The sequence below is a fragment of the Lepus europaeus genome, chromosome 6 (genome assembly GCF_033115175.1).
Source record: "Lepus europaeus isolate LE1 chromosome 6, mLepTim1.pri, whole genome shotgun sequence".
NCBI lineage: Eukaryota > Metazoa > Chordata > Mammalia > Lagomorpha > Leporidae > Lepus > Lepus europaeus.
The window spans coordinates 99,635,644-99,659,276 of record NC_084832.1 but is presented as its reverse complement, the minus strand read 5'-3'; the positions used below and the strand labels follow the sequence as shown (position 1 = coordinate 99,659,276).

Sequence of the window (23,633 nt, the reverse complement as noted above, 5' to 3'; positions counted from 1 at the left end):
CAGTCACTGGGAGCTTCACCTTCCACGCGCCAAAGCCCCAACGAGCGATGCTTGCTGAACCCAGCTGCACGCTGTGTCTCCTGTGACTTGGCTGGCCAGGCTCCCTCTCAGACAAGGCGCCAAAGCTTCTTCTGTTTCCCTAGAAACCCCCCTCCCGCCATTCTGGGCCTCGGCACAGTCCCGCCACGTGATAGCGTGCCTTACACCCGAGCCATCGCGTTATTATGCAGCCAAGGAGACAATGACTGTTTATTTTTCACCACTGCCAAGCTGATCACTCTCAAGGCATTTAACAAATTGTGTCATTTGTCATAAATATTTTGGACACAAATGGAGCTCCATAGGCCTAATGAGGAGACCTACTGGAGGATGCTCCAAGGAAACCGCTCTTGCATCACCCAGCCTTGCAGGAAGCACTGGGAGATCTTGCAGGGGTTGTTTATACCAGCTGTGTGCACCTGGCATGCAAAGTACATAGCCACAGCCTCCTCTGCTCTCAGGAGATGTGAGGCAGGAGGCCAGATGGGTATTAAACCCAGTGCAAGAAGGACAAAGGAAGCCCCCAAGCCTGGCAGACTTCACATTCCATAAGGTGGCACTAGCCACAATTTATGTCCCCGTGGAGGCCTGGGGGACCATGTAGTTATGATAATGTCGCCACCTCCTGCTTTGTGGGATCATCTCTGGTACCGTGTGCCACTAAGGAAACTTCGTGTCCTCTGATGTCCTTGGTCAGCCCCTTTGCCTTTGCTCCAATGATCTCGGGATTTCCTTGAATCCTTTTGGAGGCTGGCACAGTTGAAATAATCAATACACAAATGCTCACTATAGTCTTTACTGTGGCTTATAGGATGCCTTCCTTGCCCATGGGAATTCTTTGGAAAAATATATTATTGACTGCATCAATAAAGAGAGAGATGCATATCACCAATAATGGCACCAACAAATCTGTGCTAAGATTTACCATGAGCCAGGCACTATGTAGGTGCTAAAAATAATGAAACAGGGATGTGGTTATGACTCCAGTTAGGAAGCCTACATCCCCCAACAGAATGCCTGGTTCAATCCCCAGCTCCAGTCCCTGATCCAGCTTCCTGCTATGCAGACTTTGAGAAGCAGCAGTGATGGCTCAAGTCATTGGGTTCCTGCAACCCACATGGGAAGCCTGGACTAAGTTCCAGCTCTGTATTTGACCCTGGGCCAGTTCCACTCATTGCAGGCATTTGGGGAGTCAACCAGTGGATGGGAGCTTTTTCTGACTAAATCTCTCTCTTCCCCTCCAATATAAATAAGTGAATTAAATGCAATGAAGGGCAGTCACCACTCTCCAGGATCTTGCAGCATGGTTGGAGCAAGCGGCCCAGACCTTCTCTGCTCATGGAATTTTGCGCATTCCCATGCATGTTCCAGCCTCTTTGTCTTTAGGCTGGCTCTAACCAGTGAGCTGTGGGCAGAAGGAATGGATGACACAGGCTGAAGGATTCGATAGCTTTCATCCACCTGCAAGGTCTGGTTCTCTCACATGGAGTCCATAGCGGTCTTCTTCAGCCTGGTTCCTGAGCATCTGTGTGCTGTCCAGACCCCACCTGGTTCCCCTGAGCGTGTAGTGTGATCAAGAACATGAAGCAGCTTGATGTCATGCAGCCGTAACATGGATTTATTACCCCAGCAGATGAACGTGAAGGTGAACTTATTGCCCTAGCAGAGTTGAGACTATGCCAACCCTGGGAACACATAGACAAAGACAAGCAAGAAGATAACACAGTATATGATCAACATCCAATGAGCAGTGGAGGTGATATGCTCCAAGTTCATAATGCCAAGTTCATTTTCACCTGGCAGCCTTTGCTTTTTCAGTTGGTGCCTTCCAGTCACTCAGGACTCAGCTAGAACGTGACTACCTCAGTAAGCCTTTCCCAAGCACCTGATCCAACATGCCTGGCTCAAACCCCTCTCTGTATCGCATCTGTCTTACACTCCACCAAGAGCTCCTGTTCACCATCTTCCTCTTACTGCAAGGTAGAGATAGTAAGAGCAGGGACCGTGTCTTTACTGACTGCTGGGCTCGCAGCATTGTGCCTGGCATAAAGCGGAACTCAGCAAAGAGATGATGGTGAGCACGTAATGAGGATCTGTAGGATCTGTGCAAGGGGAGCAAAGGTGTGTGTGTGTGTGTGTGTGTGTGTGTGAGTCAGGGGTGAGTAGGGAGGATCACTGAGGGTTGAGTGACAGGAAAGGATTCACAGAGGAGGAGGTCCTGAGAGGCCTGTGAAAGGTAGGATCACGAGGGTTGCTATCGCAGCTCCAGCAGCATGAGAACCCATGGGGTGGCCAGAGGTGACCATTAGCTAATTGGGTCAGCTGGGGTGGAGGACAGCAGTAGGAAGAAGGTGATGGAGAGCCTCAACTGCTAGTCCGCAAAAGCAAAGGGAAGCTTCCCGAGGCAGCTGCCTGGGGGTGATACCCTCAAACCCACTGCCTGGGAAAGGCTGGTCAGGGTAGGCTTTCCAAGAGACAGGGCCATGGAGAGAGGCTGAAGACAGAGGCTGAGTCATCCGTCTCTGAAGCAGTGTGAGGACCACTGGATGGTAGGAGGAAAATGATGAAGAAAGGACCAATATCACCTGGTCCAGAAAAGCTCTCTGCCGCCCAGCGCCACACAGTTGGGGGTGGGTGGGAGGGAGGAGGAGCCAGGTCTAGAACCTGAAGGTTTGTTCCACTTGATTCTCCAGTGCAATGGTTCTCCCACTATACAACAGCGTCTCTTTGAGCTCTCTGGAAACAAATAGTCTGAGACGGGTAAGAGCAGGAGCCCAGGGAGATGTCTGCCTGGGTTCTTGAGTGCAGAGACCCAACACACCACTCCAATAGAAGCTACAAGACACATCAAAACAGTACAAGGGTATTGGCATGCTAGAAGTAGACTCTGAGTTTGAACCTTAGTAAAATGAGGCCATAATACATCCCGGCTGGCCACAGAAATTTTTTGTGAACAAGAAATGGGCTAACAGAATATTTTTATGTAAATACTTTATGAATGACTGCCACCACAAAGAACAACATGCACTTATTAGAATTTCAGCCCTCTTCTGGTGCACAAACTTTCTTGAGGAGTCCTGGGAATTTGTTTAACTAGCCAGACGAGCCTGAACTTTCTATATGAGGGAGTGTGCTGTTAAAGTGGCTATGGCTTCACAAGGCAGAGACTGGTTTCTGATCACTGCTGTGGATCACATGCCCCGCCTTACCCACAAAAAATGCTCGCTGAAGACTTATTAATGAGTCCTTGATTACTGATCACTCTCCCTTTCATCATGACCGCTCCCTGGAACTGTGAGCGACACACAAATGGACAGCAGGAAGGAACTGCTACTTCCTCACCAATTTCCTGTTCCTCTCTTCCCCACTTCCTGTCCACAACCTCCTTTAAATTAGATCTTCTCCCTCTCCCAATTCCCCTGCACCTGCACCCCTACCTGAGTAATTCTGCAAGCACATAGCTCCAAGCATGTCACATTCCTCAAATAATCCTCAGTGGGGTAGGGTCAGGATGGAGGTGAGGAGATAAGAGACAGCTCTTTCCACCCCACAGTTTCTCCACATGCATATGATAGGTTGCAATGCCCTGCTTTGTCTCCCCTGTCTCTCTCATTTCTGCCCTTCAATGATAGAAGGGAGAGTAGCGTGTCTTTTTTTTTTTTTTGTCCATCTAGAAGGAGACACAAATTTTTCTTATTGTCTCTGAGAATAAGCACAGAGTTCCCAGCCTGGCATTCAAGCTCTTCTACCAAAAACAAACAAAAAACAGGTGTCAGTCAACTCCCTGGGCCCAGCCCCCAATCCCACTGTGCCTTGGCCATGCCATGGTTCCTAGAGAAGCCATTGCTCTGGGCTGCCCTGTCTCCTGGACAAGAATCATTTTTTTCTTTCTCTCATATACTGAGTTCCACTTTGGCATTTGGATCTACCAAAACTCTCTCCTTTGACCCAAGTGGCTCACTTCTCTGTGTGCCTTTCCTGACCCCCAAGAGATCTGGTCTGTCCCTTCCAGGCCATATTTCTCCTTTTGATCAGTCTGCCAGGAATCTTCTTCTCCTTCTGCCCATCCCCCTCCTCCCTGCCCACCTGCCTGGGTCACCACCACTTGTTTCTGAGCTCTTCCAGCCAATGCCGTGGTCTCCAAGCTTCCCCTGAGCCTGCAGGAGACTTGGATGCACCTCCTAAGTGTACCATAGGATCCTGTGCAGTGCATCTCTAAGCACATTGAACTAAAAGTCTCTCTTCTTTTTCTCCATAAACTCATAACAGAACACAAATAGTGCAAGTGCGGCCACACCTGAAGAAAGCAGAACAGCCCTTCTACAGAGGAAACTTTTGCCAGAAGCCAAATAGGCACAGCCTATGTGATGCAAGAGTAATGCCAACCTGGGGAAAGGCACCAACAAAGAAACTGTCTGGAATTCTCCACTCCTCATGGGCAGTCTCTTAATCAGGCAGCTACCTTCTCCAGTGTCTGTCTCCAATCTAGTTAGTGAATGAAAGACAATGTCTCAATAAGTCAACTTCCCTACGAGGTCAGGAAAAGGCTGGGGTTCCAGGTCCCCAGAGCCCAAGAAGGAAATTCTCCAAATTCAAATGGGGAAAGGGTGCGGCCCGGCCACCCAGAATAAATGCAATGAGGACAGGGCTCACTCTCACCCTGCCCCCATCTGATAGGCACAGACCGCACCGTGTGCAGCTCAGGCAACAGCAGGCGGTGGCTCAAATGACGCGGCTGCATGTGGAGGCCACTGCATTTTTCTCACTGGCTTGAAGCTTGGGAAGTCTGATATGCCTCTTTGAGGTCTGCTCGGTCCTGGCGAATGTGTGGATTTTCTGGGATAGATAAGCATCAAGGGCTTTTGTTGACTTTGTACATGCTGCTGGGAAAACGGGGAGAGCTAAAGCTCTACACGTTTTCACAGGAAGAGCCTAAGCTGCTTTGCTTCTAGGTTAGGCTACAAAGAATAGGTTCCGTGAATTGATCTTAGGGGATAGTGAATTTCCAGTCATGTGAGGCGATCAACCCGGACCAAAGGATGATTGATTGGTCAAGGACTGTACAGGAAGAGAAATCCTTTGGGCAGGACGCACAAGCACACAAACATACCTCCTCATTCTTCCAATGCATGCTACCCAGAATCCTGACCCTGTCGCTTGGATTTTGAGTCACTGCCACCAAACACCTTGCGCATACTGAATCGACTACGTTTGAAGAGGCCCAGACAAACACAAGCTTTGGAGACACTGTACCGATTTTGGTGAGCCACTTGGCCACGGCGCCGTAGATCTCGTCGAGGATGAGGATGACCACGAGGTTGATGATGACCGCCGTCGCCGTCACCGTCACTCGCACGTTGGAGCGGGTGGCCTTGTTGAGAGACAGGGCGGCTGCGGTTGTGATCCGATACACAATCACCCCAAAAACAATGGAGAATGTCAGGGCGATCTGTTCAGGGAAAACAAGGAGAAGCATACGTCAGCAATCAATTATTGAGCACCGACTCTTTGTTCGACAACAGTACTGTTTGCTACTGCTGCTAGCAGATATAATCTGGAATCCTTTAGTGCACACCAAGGGAAGTGTAAACCCTCCAGACTCTGACGCAGAATTCCTAGTGCAGGAATATGTTCCAAGAGCTGGTGTCTTCATCAGATTTCCAAGGGTCTCCAACATATTCACAAATAAGGGTGAAAATACCGGACACTCATGAATACACATCCTACGGGATGCGATTTCTTTCACTAGGAAGCTTTGCAGGGAAGTGAGATGAACTCCTTATTTCTGAATAACACCACACCGAAGAATACCAACGGTGTCTGAAGGGCCAAGTGAAGAGTGCAGTTGCTAGGCTGGAGCCACAGCTCGCTGGGCTAATCCTCCGCCTGCAGTGCCGGCACCCTGGGTTCTAGTCCCAGTCTGGGTGCCGGATTCTGTCCCAGTTGCTCCTCTTCCAGATCAGCTCTCTGCTGTGGCCTGGGAGTGCAGTGGAGGACGGCCCAAGTCCCTGGGCCCTGCACCTGCATGGGAGACCAGGAGGAAGCACCTGGCATCTGGCTTCGGAGCGGTGCAACGCGCCGGCCGTAGCAGCCATTTGGGGGGTGAACCAACGGAAGGAAGACCTTTCTCTCTGTCTTTCTCTCACTGTCTAACTCTGCCTGTCAAAAAAAAAGTGCAGTTGCTGAAGGGGCCTCCAAGCAAGGGGAGCAAGCTGATCTGGCTGCTCAGGGATGAGTTTGTGTTTGAAACTGGCCCCTCCACCCATGAGAGGAAGCAGGGAGCCACTGCAGGTACGAGAGCTGAGAAAACATGAGTTTCAGCCTGACGGGTGGGGAAGGTAAGGCTGCTCAAAGGAGAAGCAGGAGAGGTAAATGAGGAGCGAGCTTTTTCAGACTCCCAGGGTTAACCAGTCACCACCCTGAGACTTCGCTCCCAGGCAACTTGAAATAAAGGACTCAGGCCGGCGCCGTGGCTCAACAGGCTAATCCTCCGCCTTGCGGCGCCGGCACACCGGGTTCTAGTCCCGGTCGGGGCACCGATCCTGTCCCGGTTGCCCCTCTTCCAGGCCAGCTCTCTGCTGTGGCCAGGGAGTGCAGTGGAGGATGGCCCAAGTGTTTGGGCTCTGCACCCCATGGGAGACCAGGACAAGCACCTGGCTCCTGCCATCGGAACAGCGCGGTGCGCCGGCCGCAGCGCGCTACCGCGGCGGCCATTGGAGGGTGAACCAACGGCAAAGGAAGACCTTTCTCTCTGTCTCTCTCTCTCTCTCACTGTCCACTCTGCCTGTCAAAAAAAAAAAAAAAAAAAAAGAAATAAAGGACTCAGACTTGTCCTTTGCTCAAATAGCTCTTGCTGCTGTTTCCCTTGTCTTTAAGGGTCTCCCATTTCTTCTTGCTGGAATCTGGGGATAACCAGGGGTCTCCTATACTTGGATAGAGCCAACAGCCCTGCCCTTTGCCTACACCCACTGTGTTCCCTCTAGCAACCAAGGAAGGACCATCTCCAGGAAGCACAAGGTTTCCATATGCAGCAAGTGCCCCGAGGGGTCCTCTCAGAGCGGACAGAGGGAAGAGACCTGCTACATAGGCTTGCCCTGCCCAGAGCAAATTCTACTTTGCTTCAGTCCAGGGAGCTCTTTCTTAAAGCTTTCCATAGGTCACATTTCCTCCAGGGCAAAAGGGACAAGGGACAGAAGTGATAGCCATGAAAGGCTAAATGGAAAAACTTGGGGAGAGGAAAGGACAGGTGGGCGTCGCCCCTGGGCTGGACCACACATTCCAGAGAGGAGAGGAGGGCAGGACAGGGGTTGGGGAGGGAACAGGGATCTGGCTGTGTGAGTGACAGGCTAGCAGGCTGAGAATGGGTCGCAGGTGGGTCAAGATGTAGATGTCCTTGGACCACTGCGGGGTGCCGGGCTGCTGGGGCAGACTCAGCTGCTTCCCACGGCATGCTTTATAAATGTTCGCACTTGCCCTGGGAGCTGCAGTGTGAAAAAGAAGCCCTGGGTTAGGAAGGCAGGGGGGTCCTGGGGTGCAGGGTGTGCGTGTGTGTGTGTGTGTGTGTGCAGCAGAGATTAGATGGGAAAAACACACATGGCGGGAGGCCCCTCTGCTGAGGCCAGTGTAGCTAAACCATCAGCCTCCTGGACTAAGCAGGGATGACTCCCATGGAAGTGGGAAAACCTGGATGTGACATCACCCCCCTGCAACAACAGAGACTTTGTCACTTCCCACTCCCCTGGGATTGTCACTGCCAGATAGTTAGGGGCCTGGAAAACACTCTGTGAGAGTCTTCCTCCCCAGAATCACTTTTGCAGTCAGGACTAGTGATGGGGCATGTAGGAGGAGAGAGAGAGACCGGGGGAGGGAGGGTGAAAGAGAGTGTGTGTTTGGCCTGGGGTTGAGAAGAAAACAATGATTAAACACAGCCTCTGCTTTAGGATCTTGGGTGAGGAGCATGAAGGAAAGACTGGGGAGGAGATGTACTCCACAGTGCTGTAGGAGGCTCTGGGCTGCTACCCTGCAAAAGAACACCTTCCCTTGCTACTCAAAGTGTGCTCCCTGGACGCACGGCACCCATGGGGAGCATGATTCAAAGGCAAAATCTCAATCACAGCTCTGGACTTGGAGTGTGCATTTTAACCAGATTCCTCCTGCAGGGTCAGAGCACTGCTCCAGTCACTCAGAGCAGACTCCCTCCCTCCCTCCCTCCTGCCCTCCTGCCTGGCCCCACCTTCATCCCTCCCACACAGCCCTCCCCAGTCCTCTGATTGCTCAAGGCTATCTTACCTTCTCTGGCCTTGACTTTCTATCCCCGTGCATAACTCAGGTTCTGAACCTGTCCCCCTGTGGTGCCCACAGCACCTCACCATTCACAGTTTTCAAGCTGCAGAGGCTCAAAAGCATTCCCAGCCCCATGACCATCTTGAAGATGGTGAAACAAGTGTGGAAAAGCGAAGTCGGTTGCTCAAGGCCACAGCCATGTCATACCACCCAGGTCTCCTGAATCCTGGGAGCAATTAAAGAATTTTAGGCTTTAGGGGTCACCTACATACAGCCTTGGACCTTCTATACAGACCCTTATATTGCAGTGATTTGACTTCGGGGTTTTCCACTTTACAATATTACAAAAACAATGTGCAATCAGTAGACACCGTACTTTGAATTTTGAGCTCACAAAGGGAGACACCTGGTGTTCGGCTGTGCACTGTGTTGTGTTGTGTTTTTTGGATACAAGTTTTCAATACATTCCACAACATAATCAATGTTTTATTATAAAACGGACTTTGTGTTATTCAGTGTCTATCTGCCTTAGCAGTAATCATTTTGGCAACCATGCAAGATACGCCTTCTGTACATGGGAATTAATGACAATCCTGAATTCAAACTGCTTTACGATTCTAAAATCTACAGCCCCATCCTGGGAGTACAACTCAGGCCTGCTAGCACTAAATCCAGGACTATTTCCAACACTTGAGGCCTCATTAGTGGTTTTGTTTATTAACTGAACAAATATTTTCTGACCACTTTCTGCACTGGGTTACTCCATGTTTGTGATCCATCTTCCACAAGGAGATGAGGCCAAAAGGAGACTGGGCCTTGAGCCATATTTGATGGCTTATGCCATTTAGTGGTGGTGCCTCATGGGTGCAGCCGGTATAGTGAAGGGCTGCTGATCCTTGGCTCTGGAGGACACGGCTGCCCTGCACGGGATTATTTTATCATGGTCCCAGTGACTTTTGGTATTTTAATCCTGTAACTTTACTTCTGAGACAAACAATTTGCAATGGAAGCCGGGCCACAAGTTCTATTTGACACCGAGAAACAGGAAGGCAAGCTGGCCTGTTCCCCATCCTCCCAGATCTGAATTCCGAAGTGAAGTTGAGAAACCCCTTGTGCACACACACACATACACACACACAAGTCACAGCTGGACAGCGGCACAGGGCTCTGTTCATGAGCTTCCATACGCTCCGAGCAAACAGCAGGGGGATCAGCCAGAGAAATCTCCAAGGAGAAAGCTTGTGTCCATTCCTATGGGAAAAGCTTGGAAGAAAGAAGAAGGAGAAGGAGGAATGTTTCAGAAAAGGGAGGAGGCGCAAGTAGAAATGCACAAGGCAGAAGCAACATCGGGTGAGGTGTCCAGGGAGACAGTATCCAGTCCAAGGCACAGCACACAGCAGTAGTAGCTCAACTAAAAAAGTACACACTGCCAACTTCATCTTGACTTACTAAGCGGCCTCTGCACCTATTCAATTAATGGGCCCATTCATTCCTTCAATCATTCATTCATAAAGTATATGTTAAACACCCCTCATGTGCTAGTCACAATTATAGACAGCAGGGAGACAACAGTGAAAGAAACAGGAATCACTGCCCTTGCGGTGTTGGTCTCCCAGTGGGGAAAGATAGACAATAAACCAGCAAATAGGAAACACACTAGATACAGAACCTGTGGTGTGCTAAACACTGCAGAGCCAAATAAGGCAAAACAAGGGCATGGGGGGAGGAGGGTGGGTGGTGACGGGGAGGAGTCAGCCATGTAGTGATGTTGGCTTCTCATAAGGAAGCCATGAGAAAGTTCTGAGCAGAGGAATGGCAAGAGTCGACTTAGGTTTCTTTGAAAACAAAAAGTGTCCTTATGGTCTGAATGGGGCAGTGGGAAGGCTGCGTGTCCAAGCAACCTAGGAGGGCTTCTGTTGGTGGCTTCCCCATCCACAAGTCCAAGTAAGTGGTGGTGTTGGGCATGGGAAGAAAGCTCAGCCCCCTAATGTTAGAGGAAGGACATTGTCTCTGAACATCTCCTCCTTTATATAAAAAAAAATAAAGGTGGGGCGGTCAATTCAAAAAGGAAAGAAATTGGGCATGGGCATTGGGCATTGGGCACAACCATTTAGACAGTTTGGGATGCTTGCATCCCATATAGGAGTGCTTGGGTTCAAGTCCTGGTTCCACCCTTCACTCCAGCTTCCTACTAATGCACACCCTGGGAGGCAGCAGGTGGTGGCTCAAATAATTGGGTCCCTGCCACTCATCTGGGAAAGCTGGGTTGAGTTCCTGGCTCCCTGTTTTGGCCTCTATTATGGGCATTTGGGGAGTGAATCAGTAGATAAGAGTTCTCACCTCTCTCTCTCTCTCTCTCTCTCTCTCTCTCTCTCTCTCTCTTTCTCCCTCCCCCCTCCAAAATAAGCAAGTAAATAAATTTTAAAAATCATAATGGAAAGAAACTTCAGCTCAACACATGTAGTTGGGTAAGAAAGAGAAAACCCACTATCCCATGCCGGCCTCCAACATGATGGGGAAGGTGAACTGGCTCTGGGGTATTTCTTTGCTCTCATTACCCATGAAAAGCATCCTTACCTGGTACTGGCAGACTGGCATCCCCAAACCCTTCTACTCTCTGAGGCCTGGCATCTTCTGCCCAGGCTTAGCCACAGGGGGTAGAGGAGGGAATGAGAGGAGCAATACCAGGTTTTATTACAAAGGTGGCTTGGGCTCACCCTAATTTCATGACAAAAATTACTCTTTCCTAATCACCCAGAACTCTTCCTCTCAGGCCCCTCCCTTTGCAACAGCATGGGTAGGGAATGTCCAGCCCACAGGTTGATTAAGGCCATGAAATCATTTGTTCTGTTACTGCTAAGGCATCTGAGGCAGGACTAGAAATTCAATAAATGTCTAGCAAGCTAATTTAAGCTGATAATGTTGTATGGCCCATGAATGATGTCACAAATGTCCAAACAGTAATGGCGGGCGGTGGCTACTGAGAGAGTCACAAATCTGCCCTTGCTCGTTTTTGCTCACCACCAGTGCCAGAGCTCACCAGCATGTCTGTGCACTGCCCAGTAGCTTGCAGACTGGCTGGCCCCAAGGGGTCAACCAGTTCCACAACAAGTACATGCAGCAGACCAAGCCGCTCATCCTGGAGTGCAGCATCAGGCTTTATCCTCTTACCAGTTGGGCTTTTGGTACAAAGGAGCCTCCCTATGTTGCAGCCAGAGCTCAGCGCACATGAGGGAGGAATCTGATGCAATTGGAATGAGGAGCACTGGAGAAGGCAGTGTACAGGGGCACCGCTACCCTGTGGGTCTCTGCTACAACCGGGAATGACTTTCTCCAGATTACCCGGTGGTGAACTTAACCCAGGAGAAAATGAAGTTGAAAGACCCCAACACTTAATGACAGAGACACTAGGGCATCAAGATGGAGTCCTGGAAGACTGGATCATGGATGATGACATTGGTACCAGGTGGAGACCGAAGTTGGGACCTCCTCAGTATCCGTGTACTCTTGCACACATTACAAAGCCTAAGGAACATAAGAAGCTGTTTCTGGAAGCCTTGTTTGCAGGCCCTTAGACTTACAGGCTGGTGCTGAACCACTGCAGCGATGCTCCAGGACATGGACCCGTCAGTTCTAGTCTCCCTCAGCTGTTGAGCCGGTTTGGTTTTATACACAACTGAGTTACACACAGAGGAAAAGTCAGAGAAGCTGTCTGTGAGCACAGCGACACAAAGAGTAGGAAAATATACGTGGCAGAAGAGGCTTTTGGTTTTATCTATTTCTGCTCCCCTAAGTTGCCATTTTTTTTGACAGGCAGAATTAGACAGTGAGAGAGAGAGAGACAGAGAGAAAGGTCTTCCTCTATCCATTGGTTCACCCCCAAGTTTGCCACTATGGCCAGCGCGTTGCGGCCGGTGCGCTGCGCCGATCCAAAGCCGGGAGCCAGGTGCTTCTCCTGGTCTCCCATGCAGGTGCAGTGCCCAAGGACCTGGGCCATCCTCCACTGCCTTCCCGGGCCACAGCAGAGAGCTGGACTGGAAGAGGAGCAACCGGGACAGAGTCCGGTGCCCCAACCGGGACTAGAACCCGGTGTGCCGGCGCCGCAGGCAGAGGATTAGCCTAGTGAGCCACGGCGCCGGCCTCCCTAAGTTCCCATTTAACCTTCTGTTGTTTGAATAGTAAAGTTAATATGAAAAACTAGGATTTCTCATTACACTTTTAAAAATATTTTTAAAAAAAATTTTTTTAAATATCCAAATGGGCCTGGGCAGAAAACAGGTTTCCCAGCCCCGTGAGTCTAGGGTGATGCCAAACCTTTTTATGTAGAAGACTGGGCTTTTTAAAAAACAGTTTTTTTAAAAAAAAAGACAAAAAGATAGTGTCGAATAAGAAATCATAAAAATCTAAGAGGAAGGTGGCTTGTTCTGCAGTCTAGAATACTTCTGAGAGTTAAAAAAAAAATGCTCTTGATCATTACCCCAGGCCAACGAGGTTAACCAAGGACCAGCCTGGGACACCTGGCTGGAAAGGGGCCCAGCCCACACATACCACTCTATCCCCAGCCCAGATCTCAGCACCTACTGGTCGCAGTTGGGGAGCCCCAGACAAAGAAAGATCATCTGATACGGAATCTTGTTTTTTTTTTAAATCAAGATTTAGAGTTGGATAGAGTTTGCAAAGGGGAAATTAAGAAAAAGAGGGAAAATCATACATTATTTCTTTTTAAATTTGTATTTATTTGAGAGAAAGTAAGGGAGGAAGGAAGATGAGGGAGGTGGGGGGAGAGAGAGAGAGAACAACAGCCAAGGGCAAGGCTGGGCTTGGGCAGATCTGGGAACTCAACCCAGGTCTGCCACATGGAGATCAATCACTGCTGCCTTCCAGAGTCTGCATTAGCAAGAGTCAGAGCTGGGGTCAGGGGTTGAACCCAGGTTCTCCGACGTGGGACTCAGGCATCTTAACCACTAGGCTAAGCATGCACCCTACACACTATCTCTTTTTTTAAAACAAGATTTATTTATTTATTTGGAAGGCGGAAGTGCAGGGGAGAATGAGAGAGAGAAAGAGAGGGAGGGAGAGAGAGAGAGGGAGGGAGGGAGAGAGAGAGATCGATCTTCCATTCTTCTGGTTCATTCCCCAAATAGCCACAAAAGCCAGGGCTGGGCCAGGCCAAATCCAGAAGCCAAGAACTCCAACCTGGTCTTCCTCATGGCGGCAGGGGCCCAAGCACTTGTGCCGTCTTCTGCTGCCTTTCCAGGCACATCAGCAGGGAGCTGGATTGGAAGTGGAGCAGCCAGGGACTTGAACTGGCATTCTAACATGGGATGCAGGCTTAACCCAATGCATCACAATGCCAGCCCCTATATGTCATATCTGAATACAAAAAATTCCTACACTCAAGTCTGGATTAGGAGGTCTCTGACCCCGCTTTCCACACGTCTGCAGTGGAGACCCAATGATCTGTCGGCTCTTGTTGATGATGACGACGACACAACATCTTCTCTCACACAGGGGACCACTTCTACTTTCAGTCCTCTTCCCTGATGTCTAGCGGCATCTGACACCACTGACGGGCTCCCCTGCACATACTTCCAGGCCTTCTGGGACTCCCAGGCCTCCCCTGGATGCTCCCCTTCAATCGTCTCTGGCTCCTGCTCCTCGTGTCCCCAGACAGTAACACTGCAGCATCCTGGGACTCAGAGCCCTCTCCACCCACCACCCCCAGGCAATCCCAGGCCTTCAGACACCACTCACGGCTGCCAGGTCTCCAGTTCAGATCTCTCTGCTCAACTCCAGATTTGTATCCACTGCAAGGGCCACTCCAGATCCCCTCAGTATCCCAGCAAGGGCTAATCCAGCTTTTGGGGGTGGGGGTTCATTTTTGAATTCTCTCTGTTTTATAGGCTTCCATGACCTCTGACCACCATGCGTTCCAGCTTCTCTCACCCCAGGATCTCAGCCCCGGCCAGGTGAGGCTGCTGCTTGCTGCCCTCTACTCACCAGACACCATGCACCACAGGACCTGCCCCCACCTGCTTCCCCCACCAGCAGGTGGCCCCCAGAATATCCACACGCCTGGCCCCTTTACCTCCTCTAGATCCTTGGAAAAATGCCATCTTCACAGGGGCAGGCAGCTGACATAGCTGTGAAGATGCCTGCATCCACGTCAGAGTGCCCGGGTTCGAGTCCCAACTCCTCTCCTGACTTCAGCGGGCTTCCTGCCAAGGCAGGCCCTGGGACTCAACTTTTTATGTTCCTGCCACTCACATGGGAGACCTGGATTGAGTTCCTGAGTCCAGGCGTTAACCAACCTAGTCCCAGCCACTGCAGGCATTTTGAGAGTGAACCAGCAGATGGGAGTTCCTTCCTTCTCTCTCTCTCTCTCTCTCTCTCTCTCTCTCTCTTTGTGTGTGTGTGTGTGCGTTTCTCTCTCTCTCTCTCTCTCTCTCTGCTTCTCAAATAAAGAAGACAAATTTAAAAGAAAATATCATCTTAATGAGGACTTCCAAGAACAACCTATTTAATGTATATATTTTGTGTACTTTTTATTTGCAAACACACAGAAAAATTCATTTTATGCACACACATACACATGCACACACAATTTAATCAATAAAGCAAACACTGGCATAACCCAGACCAACATGGCCTCTCCTCTGAATGTCCCCCTCCCCACCATGTACACACAGACTCCCACCCCTTTGATCCAACCACCCTGCTCATGTGCAGTCATCATTTCCTAGCTTGTCTTCATAGTGGTAAGCACGTAGTATGCATCCTTAAACAATATAGTTTAGGGACAGTTAAGGCTCCGATTAGGATGCCCATGTTCCACTTCGGGCACAGTGCCTGGGCTCTATTTTTTACTCCAGCTCCTCACCCCAGCCTCCTGCTAAGGAGTACCCTGAGAGGCAGCAGTGATGGCCCAAGTGGAGACCTGGATAGGGTTCTCAGCTTCCAGCTTTGGCTCCAGGAGAGCCCCGGCCATTTGGGAAGGTGAATCAGAGATGGGAGTGTGTTCCCCCCTCCCTCTCTCTTTCCTGTCTTTCTTTGTCTCAAAGATAAATAAATAAATAAAATATATGCAGTTTAATATTGCCTCTTTCTGAACTGTGTATGAAGAGACTCAAACTATACTTCTGACTTTTCTCACGAAGTGTCTAATATTTACAGCTATTTACTCATTTGCATGACTATGGAGTATAGCTCAATCAATTCTGGCACAGAAAGACATTTGGAATGCTTCCAGGTTGGGATTTTTATAAACAGCATTTCTATAGACATTCCTTTAAAAGTAAATTTTTTACTTAATTTGAAAGGTAGATATATAAAGAAGGAGGGAGGGAGGGAGGGAGGAAGAGAGAGAGAGAGAGAGAGAGAGTCCGTCCATCCTTCATCAGTTCATTCCCCAAATTCCTACAAGAACTGGGCTGGGCCAGGTTGAAGCTAGGAGCTGGGAACTCAATCCAAGTCTCCCATGCGGAGAACACAGACCCAAGTACATGATTCATCATCTGCTGCCTCCCAGGATGCACATTAGTAGGAAGCTGGATGGAAAACAAAGGAACTAGGACCAAACCCAGGCACTCTGATATGTGATGTGGGCCTCCCAGGAATCACCTTAGCCGCCATGCCCAATGTCCACCTCCTTAAACATTCCTAGAACTGCATTTGGTACACATCACTTTCCTGGGGCATATACCCAGGAGTGGTGGGCATATACCCATCATGCCCAGTATTGTTCCTTCATTTGAAAAATAAAGTAGGGGCGAGGGGCGGTGCTGTGGCTTAGCAGGGAAAGCCGCCGCCTGTAACACTGGCATCCCATATGGGCACTAGTTCAAGTCCCGGCAGCCCCACTTCCACTATACCCAGGAGTGGTGATTCTGGGCCTCCAGTTGAATGTTCAGTTTGACTAGATAACACCAAACTGTCTGCAAAGCTGTTTGTTTCTTCCCAATTTACACTACCACCAGCCAGTGCTTCAGTTTCTTTTGCGCTGCACCCTTTCTTACACTTTGTACTGTTTAAATTAAAAGCTATGTGTTGGGTGTGGGTGGTATTTCAGTGTAGTTTAAATTAGAATATCCATGATTACTAATGAGATTAAGTACCCTTTCGTGGTTTGGTTGGGCATTTGGAGTTCCTCTTTTGTGAAATCCTGTCTTTTTATTTTTTTAGTTTTTACTGGATTGTTGTCTTCTTCTATTGGTTTATAATTCTTTATGTATTTTGAGACTAATTCTTTACGAGTTAAAGTTGTTATAAACACAGTCTCCCACTCTGAAGATGCCTTTTTATGATCTTAAATTATTCACTTTAATATACTGAAACTTCTGGGGCCGGCACCGTGGCTCACTAATCCTCCGCCTGTGGCACTGGCATCCATATGGGGTTCTAGTCCCAGTTGCTCCTCTTCCAGTCCAGCTCTCTGCTGTGGCCTGGGAAGGCAGTGGAGGATGGCCCAAGAGCTTGGGGGCCTGCACCCGTGTGGAGACCAGGAGGAAGCACCTGGCTCCTGGTACTGGATTGGTGCAGCGCCAGCCGTGGTGGCCATTTGGGGAGTGAACCACTCTCTGCCTCTCTCTCTCTCACTGTCTGTCTAACTCTATCTGTCAAATAAATTTTAAAAAACCTGAAACTTTTCAATGCTTTATTTTTTTAAGATTTTACATATTTATTTGAATGGCAGAGTGACGGGGAGGGGGGTGTTAAGAGATCCCTCTGCTGCTTCACTCCCCAAATAGCCGCAAAGCCTGGGGATGGGCGAGGCCAAGGCCAGAGGCCAGGAAATCTTTCTCAGTATCCCACGTGTGTGCAGGACTCAAGCACTTGGATCATCCTCCACTACTTTCCCAGGCACATTTGCAGGGAGCTGGACCAGAAGTGGAACAGCTGGGCCTCGAACCAGCACTCAATGTGGTATGCAGGTATTGCAAGCAGCAGCTTAACCCTCTGTGCCAAACGCTGGCCTCAAATTTCTTAATGTTTTATTATACTTATGCTTGTTGTATCTTGTTTAAGAAATTCTTCTCTCTTGGCACTAATGGAATCTTGAGTTGAAAGAAATTCTCTCCCCCAAGGTCACGGAAACATTTTTTCCTATATATTTAAAAACTTTATTGTTTCACTCTCATATTTCAAAAACAGCTAGAATCAGTGTTCTTGAATGGTGTAAAGAGCTAGTTTTATTTCCTTCCATGAGGACATCCAACAGGCCATCAGCATTTATTAAGAAGTTCGTTCTCCCTACCTATCCTCAGGGCCTCGTGCATGCAAGAGATCCTTCGTTTTCTGTCTTGTTCCACTGATCTAATTATCGATCCCGCAGCCACAGCACATGATCTGACTTGTAAGCATCCCTGCTCTGCCAGGCACCTGGCAACACCACTGGCCCTGGGCCAAGTTCATAGCCTGAATTCCCTTGGTCCTCTCTCATGAAATGATCCGGGCTGGAAACCCACAGTGGCGGCTGCCCACGGCCACTTCTCAGGGACAGGATTCTATGTCTGTTTTCCTTTCTTCTATTTGGAAACATACAGTTTTGTCTGCAGTGCCCTAAGTGGGAAGCCGGTGTGTGGGTGGAGGGGGTTAGCTCCGTTCCATCTGGTCTGACAGTGTAGCACTTTGGAGTTCCGACTTCTGGTTAGAGTCCCCACTTGGAGCCAGCCATTATCCCTGATTACTGTCCTTCTTGTTCCCATAAAATCCCAAACCAAAGCCCAAGTATCCCTAGATGGGAAGATACCCCCTGGGTAAAAGCAGTATTTGTGCCCAACCACTTGTTTCCTATTTTCCTTTGGATTTTAGCAGAATGTCACTGACTGTCCCAACAGCCCTTCAAAGGCTTTAAGAAGATTGAAAAATATATTTATCTGATTTTTGGGTTCATTTCAGCAAAATTAAATATTACAAATACTCTAAAACTCACCGCTCCTGGAGATAAAAGACAGACTTGGTAAGGGAGGGATTATTTTGTTTTGCTTTCTGCTATAACCCCAGTGCCTAAGAATAGTGTCAAGCACATAGCTGCACTCATTAAATATTTCCTGAATGAATGAATAAGCTCCTGGACAACAATATGCACCCTGTGGGAGGCTTTGAAGTGCTAAATTAAACTTCACATCATTCCAGCCTCACACATGGCAGCCCACCATCTTCTCGAAAAAGTTCGACGTGCTTTGTGCTCATGGAGCAACCAGAAGAAAACAAATTGAGACTGCTAAGCTTGTGGTGAGGCACTCACTGACTCTGTATTTCATGTGCAACGTGAGGAGCTGACGTAGATGGTTGTCTTCATGACTTTCCATGCTAAGTCATTCAGCAGTCATGACTGCTGTCCTCAAAGGTCATGATGGAAAACAAGGGCAGCTGTATCCTACGGTAGGGGCAGAGGTTCTTCTGGGTAACAGCCCCAATTCTCGAGACAAGGAATTCCTCTTCCACCCTACAAGTGGTATACAGTCCTGTTTAGAAATGCACTGAGCATTTGTTTGGTACAGCAGTTAAGTCACCAGCTGGGACGCCTGCATCCCATATCCAAGTGTCTGGTTTGAGTTCCAGCTACTCCACTGCAAATGGCTCTTCCTTCTAATGTACATCTTGGGTAGCAGCAGGTGATGTCTCAAGTGCTTGGGTCCCTGCCACTCATATGGGAGACGTGAACTGAGTTCCTTGCTCCTGGCTTTGCCCTGGTCCAGCCCTGGCTGTTGTGGGCATTTGGGGAATGAACCAGCGAATGTAAGAACCTCCTGTCTGTCTATCTGTCATCTGTCTTTCTCTGTCTCTCTGCCTTTTAAATATAATGAAAATAAGTTTTTAAATGTTTAAGAAATGCTCTCAGCATTTAAATCCACATTAACATTTGTGAAACAGTACCCCCAGTCTTGAATACTAAATACCACAAGGAATCCCTCCATATAAAGAGCTATGGATGTGTTAGTGAGCCTAACCCAGTCTTCTGATTTTCTGTTAACATTCCCAGGGGGCTTCTAGCTTCAGTCAGTGTTGACTTGCTCATCCTGGCTCCCAAGGATGACCTGCTCCTATTTCATCAATCTGGCTCAAATAGGAATCGCAGACTCCTCGCTCAGCTTTCCCTGACACAGCTGAGAACTCCGACTCTTGCAAAAAACCTCTACCAAACTCCTGGGTAGTACACAAGGAAATACACACAGAATCATCGAGGAGCTGGAGAATCAGACTTTCAGAGCCCCCACCACCTGTCTCCCATGGCTTCTGGATGCTGTTCTACTCCGCAAGCCACCCCACAGCCCAAACAGGCCGTCACAATGCTGCTACCATCTTCCATGGTCGAATATCCCCAGGGCCCCAGTGTTCAAGCCACTCCCTAGAGGTTCCAATGTGGAACATGTGTGGTCAACACCTCTCAGAGATGGCCTGCTCCTCGCTGCAGGGCTGCAGCCGCACCTTTCCTGGTCCCTCCTTATTCCCATAGCACTCACATAGCAGGTGCACACACAGTCACAATCAGGATCCCGCAGGTCAATTACCATGAACAAGATGGAGGCAAAGTTCATCAAGTAACCTGGGAAACGATCTTTCCAGGTCAGTTTATCTTCATCATCCTGGGGAGAAACAAGAGTAGAGACAATCAGAAAACCTAAAGAGCAGACATTAATGTGTTCTCAATTTTGCATAAATTTACATATCATTCATCATTTGTTGCTTTGTAGAATCACTGAAGCCTTCCTTCCATATCAACAACAGCTCTGAAATTTTTTAATTTTTATATAGGCTGATGTAACCTGGGAAAAACTACAAGGAAAAGAGGACAAGATTTGACTCCAGCCTGACAGTAGGCTGAAGTTTCAGTTCTGTCACTATCAGCTATGTAAACTTAGACATATCTCTTAACATTTCTGGCCCTCTATTTTCTCATCTGTAAAATGGGTACAATAGTGGCACATGCCCTGCCTCCTACACAGGGCAGTTTTGTTTTGTTCTGTTTTTATTTTCTTGTCCTATTTTCAGGAGAAACGTGTGAACATGGCAAAGCAATGGACAAGTGACAGACACCACCGAAAGCAGGGCAGCATTCTATAAATACATCATCCTTTAAAGAAACAGCAACTTCTCACCTTGGATCCCAAGAACTGTACAAATTAACCACAACTTTGGTGCTTCAAAGAGCCTGAATGTGGTATCATTGGTTTCTTCCAAAATGGTGGTGATCCCCTTTGCCAAAAACCCAGACAACTCAAGGCACAGGTCAAACTGACCCACTCCATCAGTTTGGCTGAGAATCCTACCTTTCTCCTCTCACCCTGGGCCCAGTCCACCCAGGCCACACTCCTGGGACAGCTACATCACTGTCCACAGCCCCCCATCAGCACACTCTAAAGCCACTCACTGGGCAGGTAAGGCGATGCCAAAAGGTGTGCAAGGTCAAAAGCACAGCTGATGGACTCCCGTGTAGTTTTAGCTCAGACACTTGGGTTTTTCTGAGCCACAGTCGGAAAAATCAGGATTGATACAGCTCTCCTGCCCACTATCCGAGGTCGTTGTGAAGCCAGGTGTGCTAAGGGGCCAAGAACATGGCAAAGTACCCTGTGCCAGTCAGGTGCAAGCTCACTCGCGTTTCTGCAATGAGTCTGAATCAAACCCAGCTCGGGAATGCTGTGGGGCCCCCTGCTCTGCTTCCTCTTCCCTTCTCAGATAGTCCAGAGAACACCTGATTTGGCGCTAGCAACAGTGCCATCTAGCCTTTGAAAGCTTGTACTGTAAGCTAAGGACTTTCTTGGCCTGAAAGACTTTTTTAGTAGCCCTTTGTGTGTCCATTATGTGTGGATCTTGGTGCCAGGCACACAAGGGAGACAAAAGTCGGTCTGATCACCGTCCTCAGGGGCTCACAGGCTTAGGAAACTGAGATGCCACCCCCACACCAAAAGGGTTAAGAATCACGCTTCAGTGTGGACATGAGGGTCGTCTCCGGAGAAAGCCTATGGAGACCTGAAGAAAGAGCAATCTTCATGCATGCTGGATCTGAGCATGAGGTTGAGCTGCCTCGTAAGTGGTGGCGCTGAGTGTGGAGGCTGGAACCGGTCAGTAATCAGCACTTTGATTTATAGGCGATGAAACAAGCAACCCAAGTGTGTTCAGGTTTTCATAATCCAGTGAGAGAATCTTACCTCTACACTCCTATCCAACAGACTTTCCATCTCACAAGGACAACAAGGGACCCACAGGTGGTGACCTTCCTGAATAGATGGGAGCATAGAAATCTATTTCTAAATGCTTACTTATTTATTTATTTTATTTGAAATGCAGAGAGGCCGGTAAAGCTGCTACCTGCAGTGCTGGCATCCCATATGGGTGCAGTTCGAGACCCAGCTGCTCCACTTCCGATCGAGCTCTCTGCTATGGCGTGGGATAGCAGTAGAAGATGGCCCAAGTCCTTGGACCCCTGCACCCATGTGGGAGACTTAAAAGCAGCTCCTGGCTCCTGGCTTTGGATGGGCACAGCCCTGGCCATTGCAGCTATCTGGGGCGTGAACCAACAGACGAAAAACCTCTCTCTGTCTCTGCCTCTCCTTCTCTCTCTGTGTAACTCTGACTTTCAAATAAATCAATCAATCTTAAAAACAAACAAACAAAAAAAGAAATGCAGAGAGATATCCAATCCACCAGCTCACAATGTCTGCAACAGCCAGGGCTGGGCCAGGCCAAAGTCAAAGGCCAGGAATTCAATCAAGGACTCCAACGTGGGTAGCAGGGACCAGACTACTTGAGCCATCACCTGATGCATCCCAAGGTGTGCATTAAGCACAAAGCTGGAATCAGGAACAGAGCCAAGACTTGAACCCAGGCACTCCGATATGGAATATTTTAACAACTACTCTGAATTCCTGGCCTCCAGTCTATTTATAATGAGATTGTAACAAGATTCATTCATATTCTTCTAAATTAGGTCATATATCAAGAGGAAATAGAGGGACTGGTGCTAACGCATAGTGGGTAAAACCACCACCTGCAGTGCCAGCATCCCATATGGCCACCGGTTCTAGTCCTGGCTGGTCCAATTTCAATCCAGTTCCCTGCTAATGTACCTGGGAAAGCAGCAGAGGATGGCCCAAGTGCTTGGACCCCTGCACCCACATGGGAGACCAGGAAGAATCTCCTGGCTCTTGGCTTCGGTCTGACTGTTGTAGCCATTTGGAAAGTGAACCATTAGATGAAAGATATCTATTTCTCTCTTCTCTCTCTCTTTCTCTCTTCCTCTCTCTCTCTCCCTCCCTCCCTCTGCCTCTCTGTAACTCTGCCCTTAAAATAAATAAATAAATAAATAAATAAATAAATAAATAAATAAAAGAGAGACTAGAATTCCATTCGTTCTTCATTGGTATTAATTCTTTGTTTCATTCACCCACTACTGTTTATAAAAGACATCTTTTATTCCCTTTAAGATGTTGTTAAGGACAACTGAATTTGAGTCAGAGGATCAGAATAGTCCATAGGGATTCTGAGAACACTATGAGGGTGCATGGCAGGGCTGTTCCTGCAGACTCCTTAATCCTGGTTAATGTTTTGATCCCTGAGTGCTGGTTTAGGTTCACTCTACAAACATTGCCTGAGCACTTATAATAGACAAGCTCCATGGCAGACACTGAGAATGGAGAAGGAGAAGGCTCAGCCCTGCTCAGAGACCACCAAGGAAACACGGAAAAGGATGTTGGAGCTAAAACCAATCAGGAAGCTGGCATTACTATCTGCATACAAATGAGTCATAACTGAAAAGCGACTGAATTGGATGTTTCCGCAAAGAAACTAACTTAAAGAAACAGACTCCTTTTGATGTAGACATTTTCGTGTTTGTTGAAAACTCACTCCTTCTCATGTTTATGTTGATGAGCGCTCTGCTCTGGAAGTCATAGCTTCCAACAACACACACAGTTCTCAGACGTTCAGATACTATGCAAACACAAGAAGCCAAAAGAGACACAAAATTTATACACTATCTTCCAACTTCCCTGGAGTTACCAGGAAAGATGACGGTGAGTAATGCAGTCTTTATTTATAATAATCTGGCTGTCATAATAGAAGCCCAATTAAAACTCTCTATACACTAATACATTAAATATGTGGAGCTTCATGGCAAAATCCCATTAACTGCAATGCACTCTGCATAAAAGTCATTGAACCAATCACAAGATTGTAGAGGGAGAAGTGGGTTGGAAACCAGAACATCTGAGTTCTGAACTCTTGGCTCTAATACTCATTAGGGAAGTGAGCGTGGAAAATCCCCAGGACTTCAGTTTCCTCTCTATTAGAAAATTGTATTGCATATCTGT

The 23,633-nt window shown here is 48.4% G+C and overlaps 1 protein-coding gene and 1 pseudogene across 2 annotated transcripts in view; one reads left to right on the top strand and one right to left on the bottom strand.

Moving 5' to 3' along the window:
- Positions 1–23,633, bottom strand: part of ANO2 (anoctamin 2) — a 353,918-nt gene that overhangs the window by 67,429 nt on the left and 262,856 nt on the right. For both annotated transcript variants that reach the window (XM_062195454.1, XM_062195453.1), the window contains 2 exons: positions 19,836–19,910; positions 5,293–5,488 (listed from right to left, as the gene is read on the bottom strand). In XM_062195454.1, the coding sequence (XP_062051438.1) occupies positions 5,293–5,488; positions 19,836–19,910 (271 nt within the window). The remainder of the gene's footprint in view (positions 1–5,292; positions 5,489–19,835; positions 19,911–23,633) is intronic.
- Positions 10,190–12,002, top strand: LOC133762565 (cleavage and polyadenylation specificity factor subunit 5-like; annotated as a pseudogene).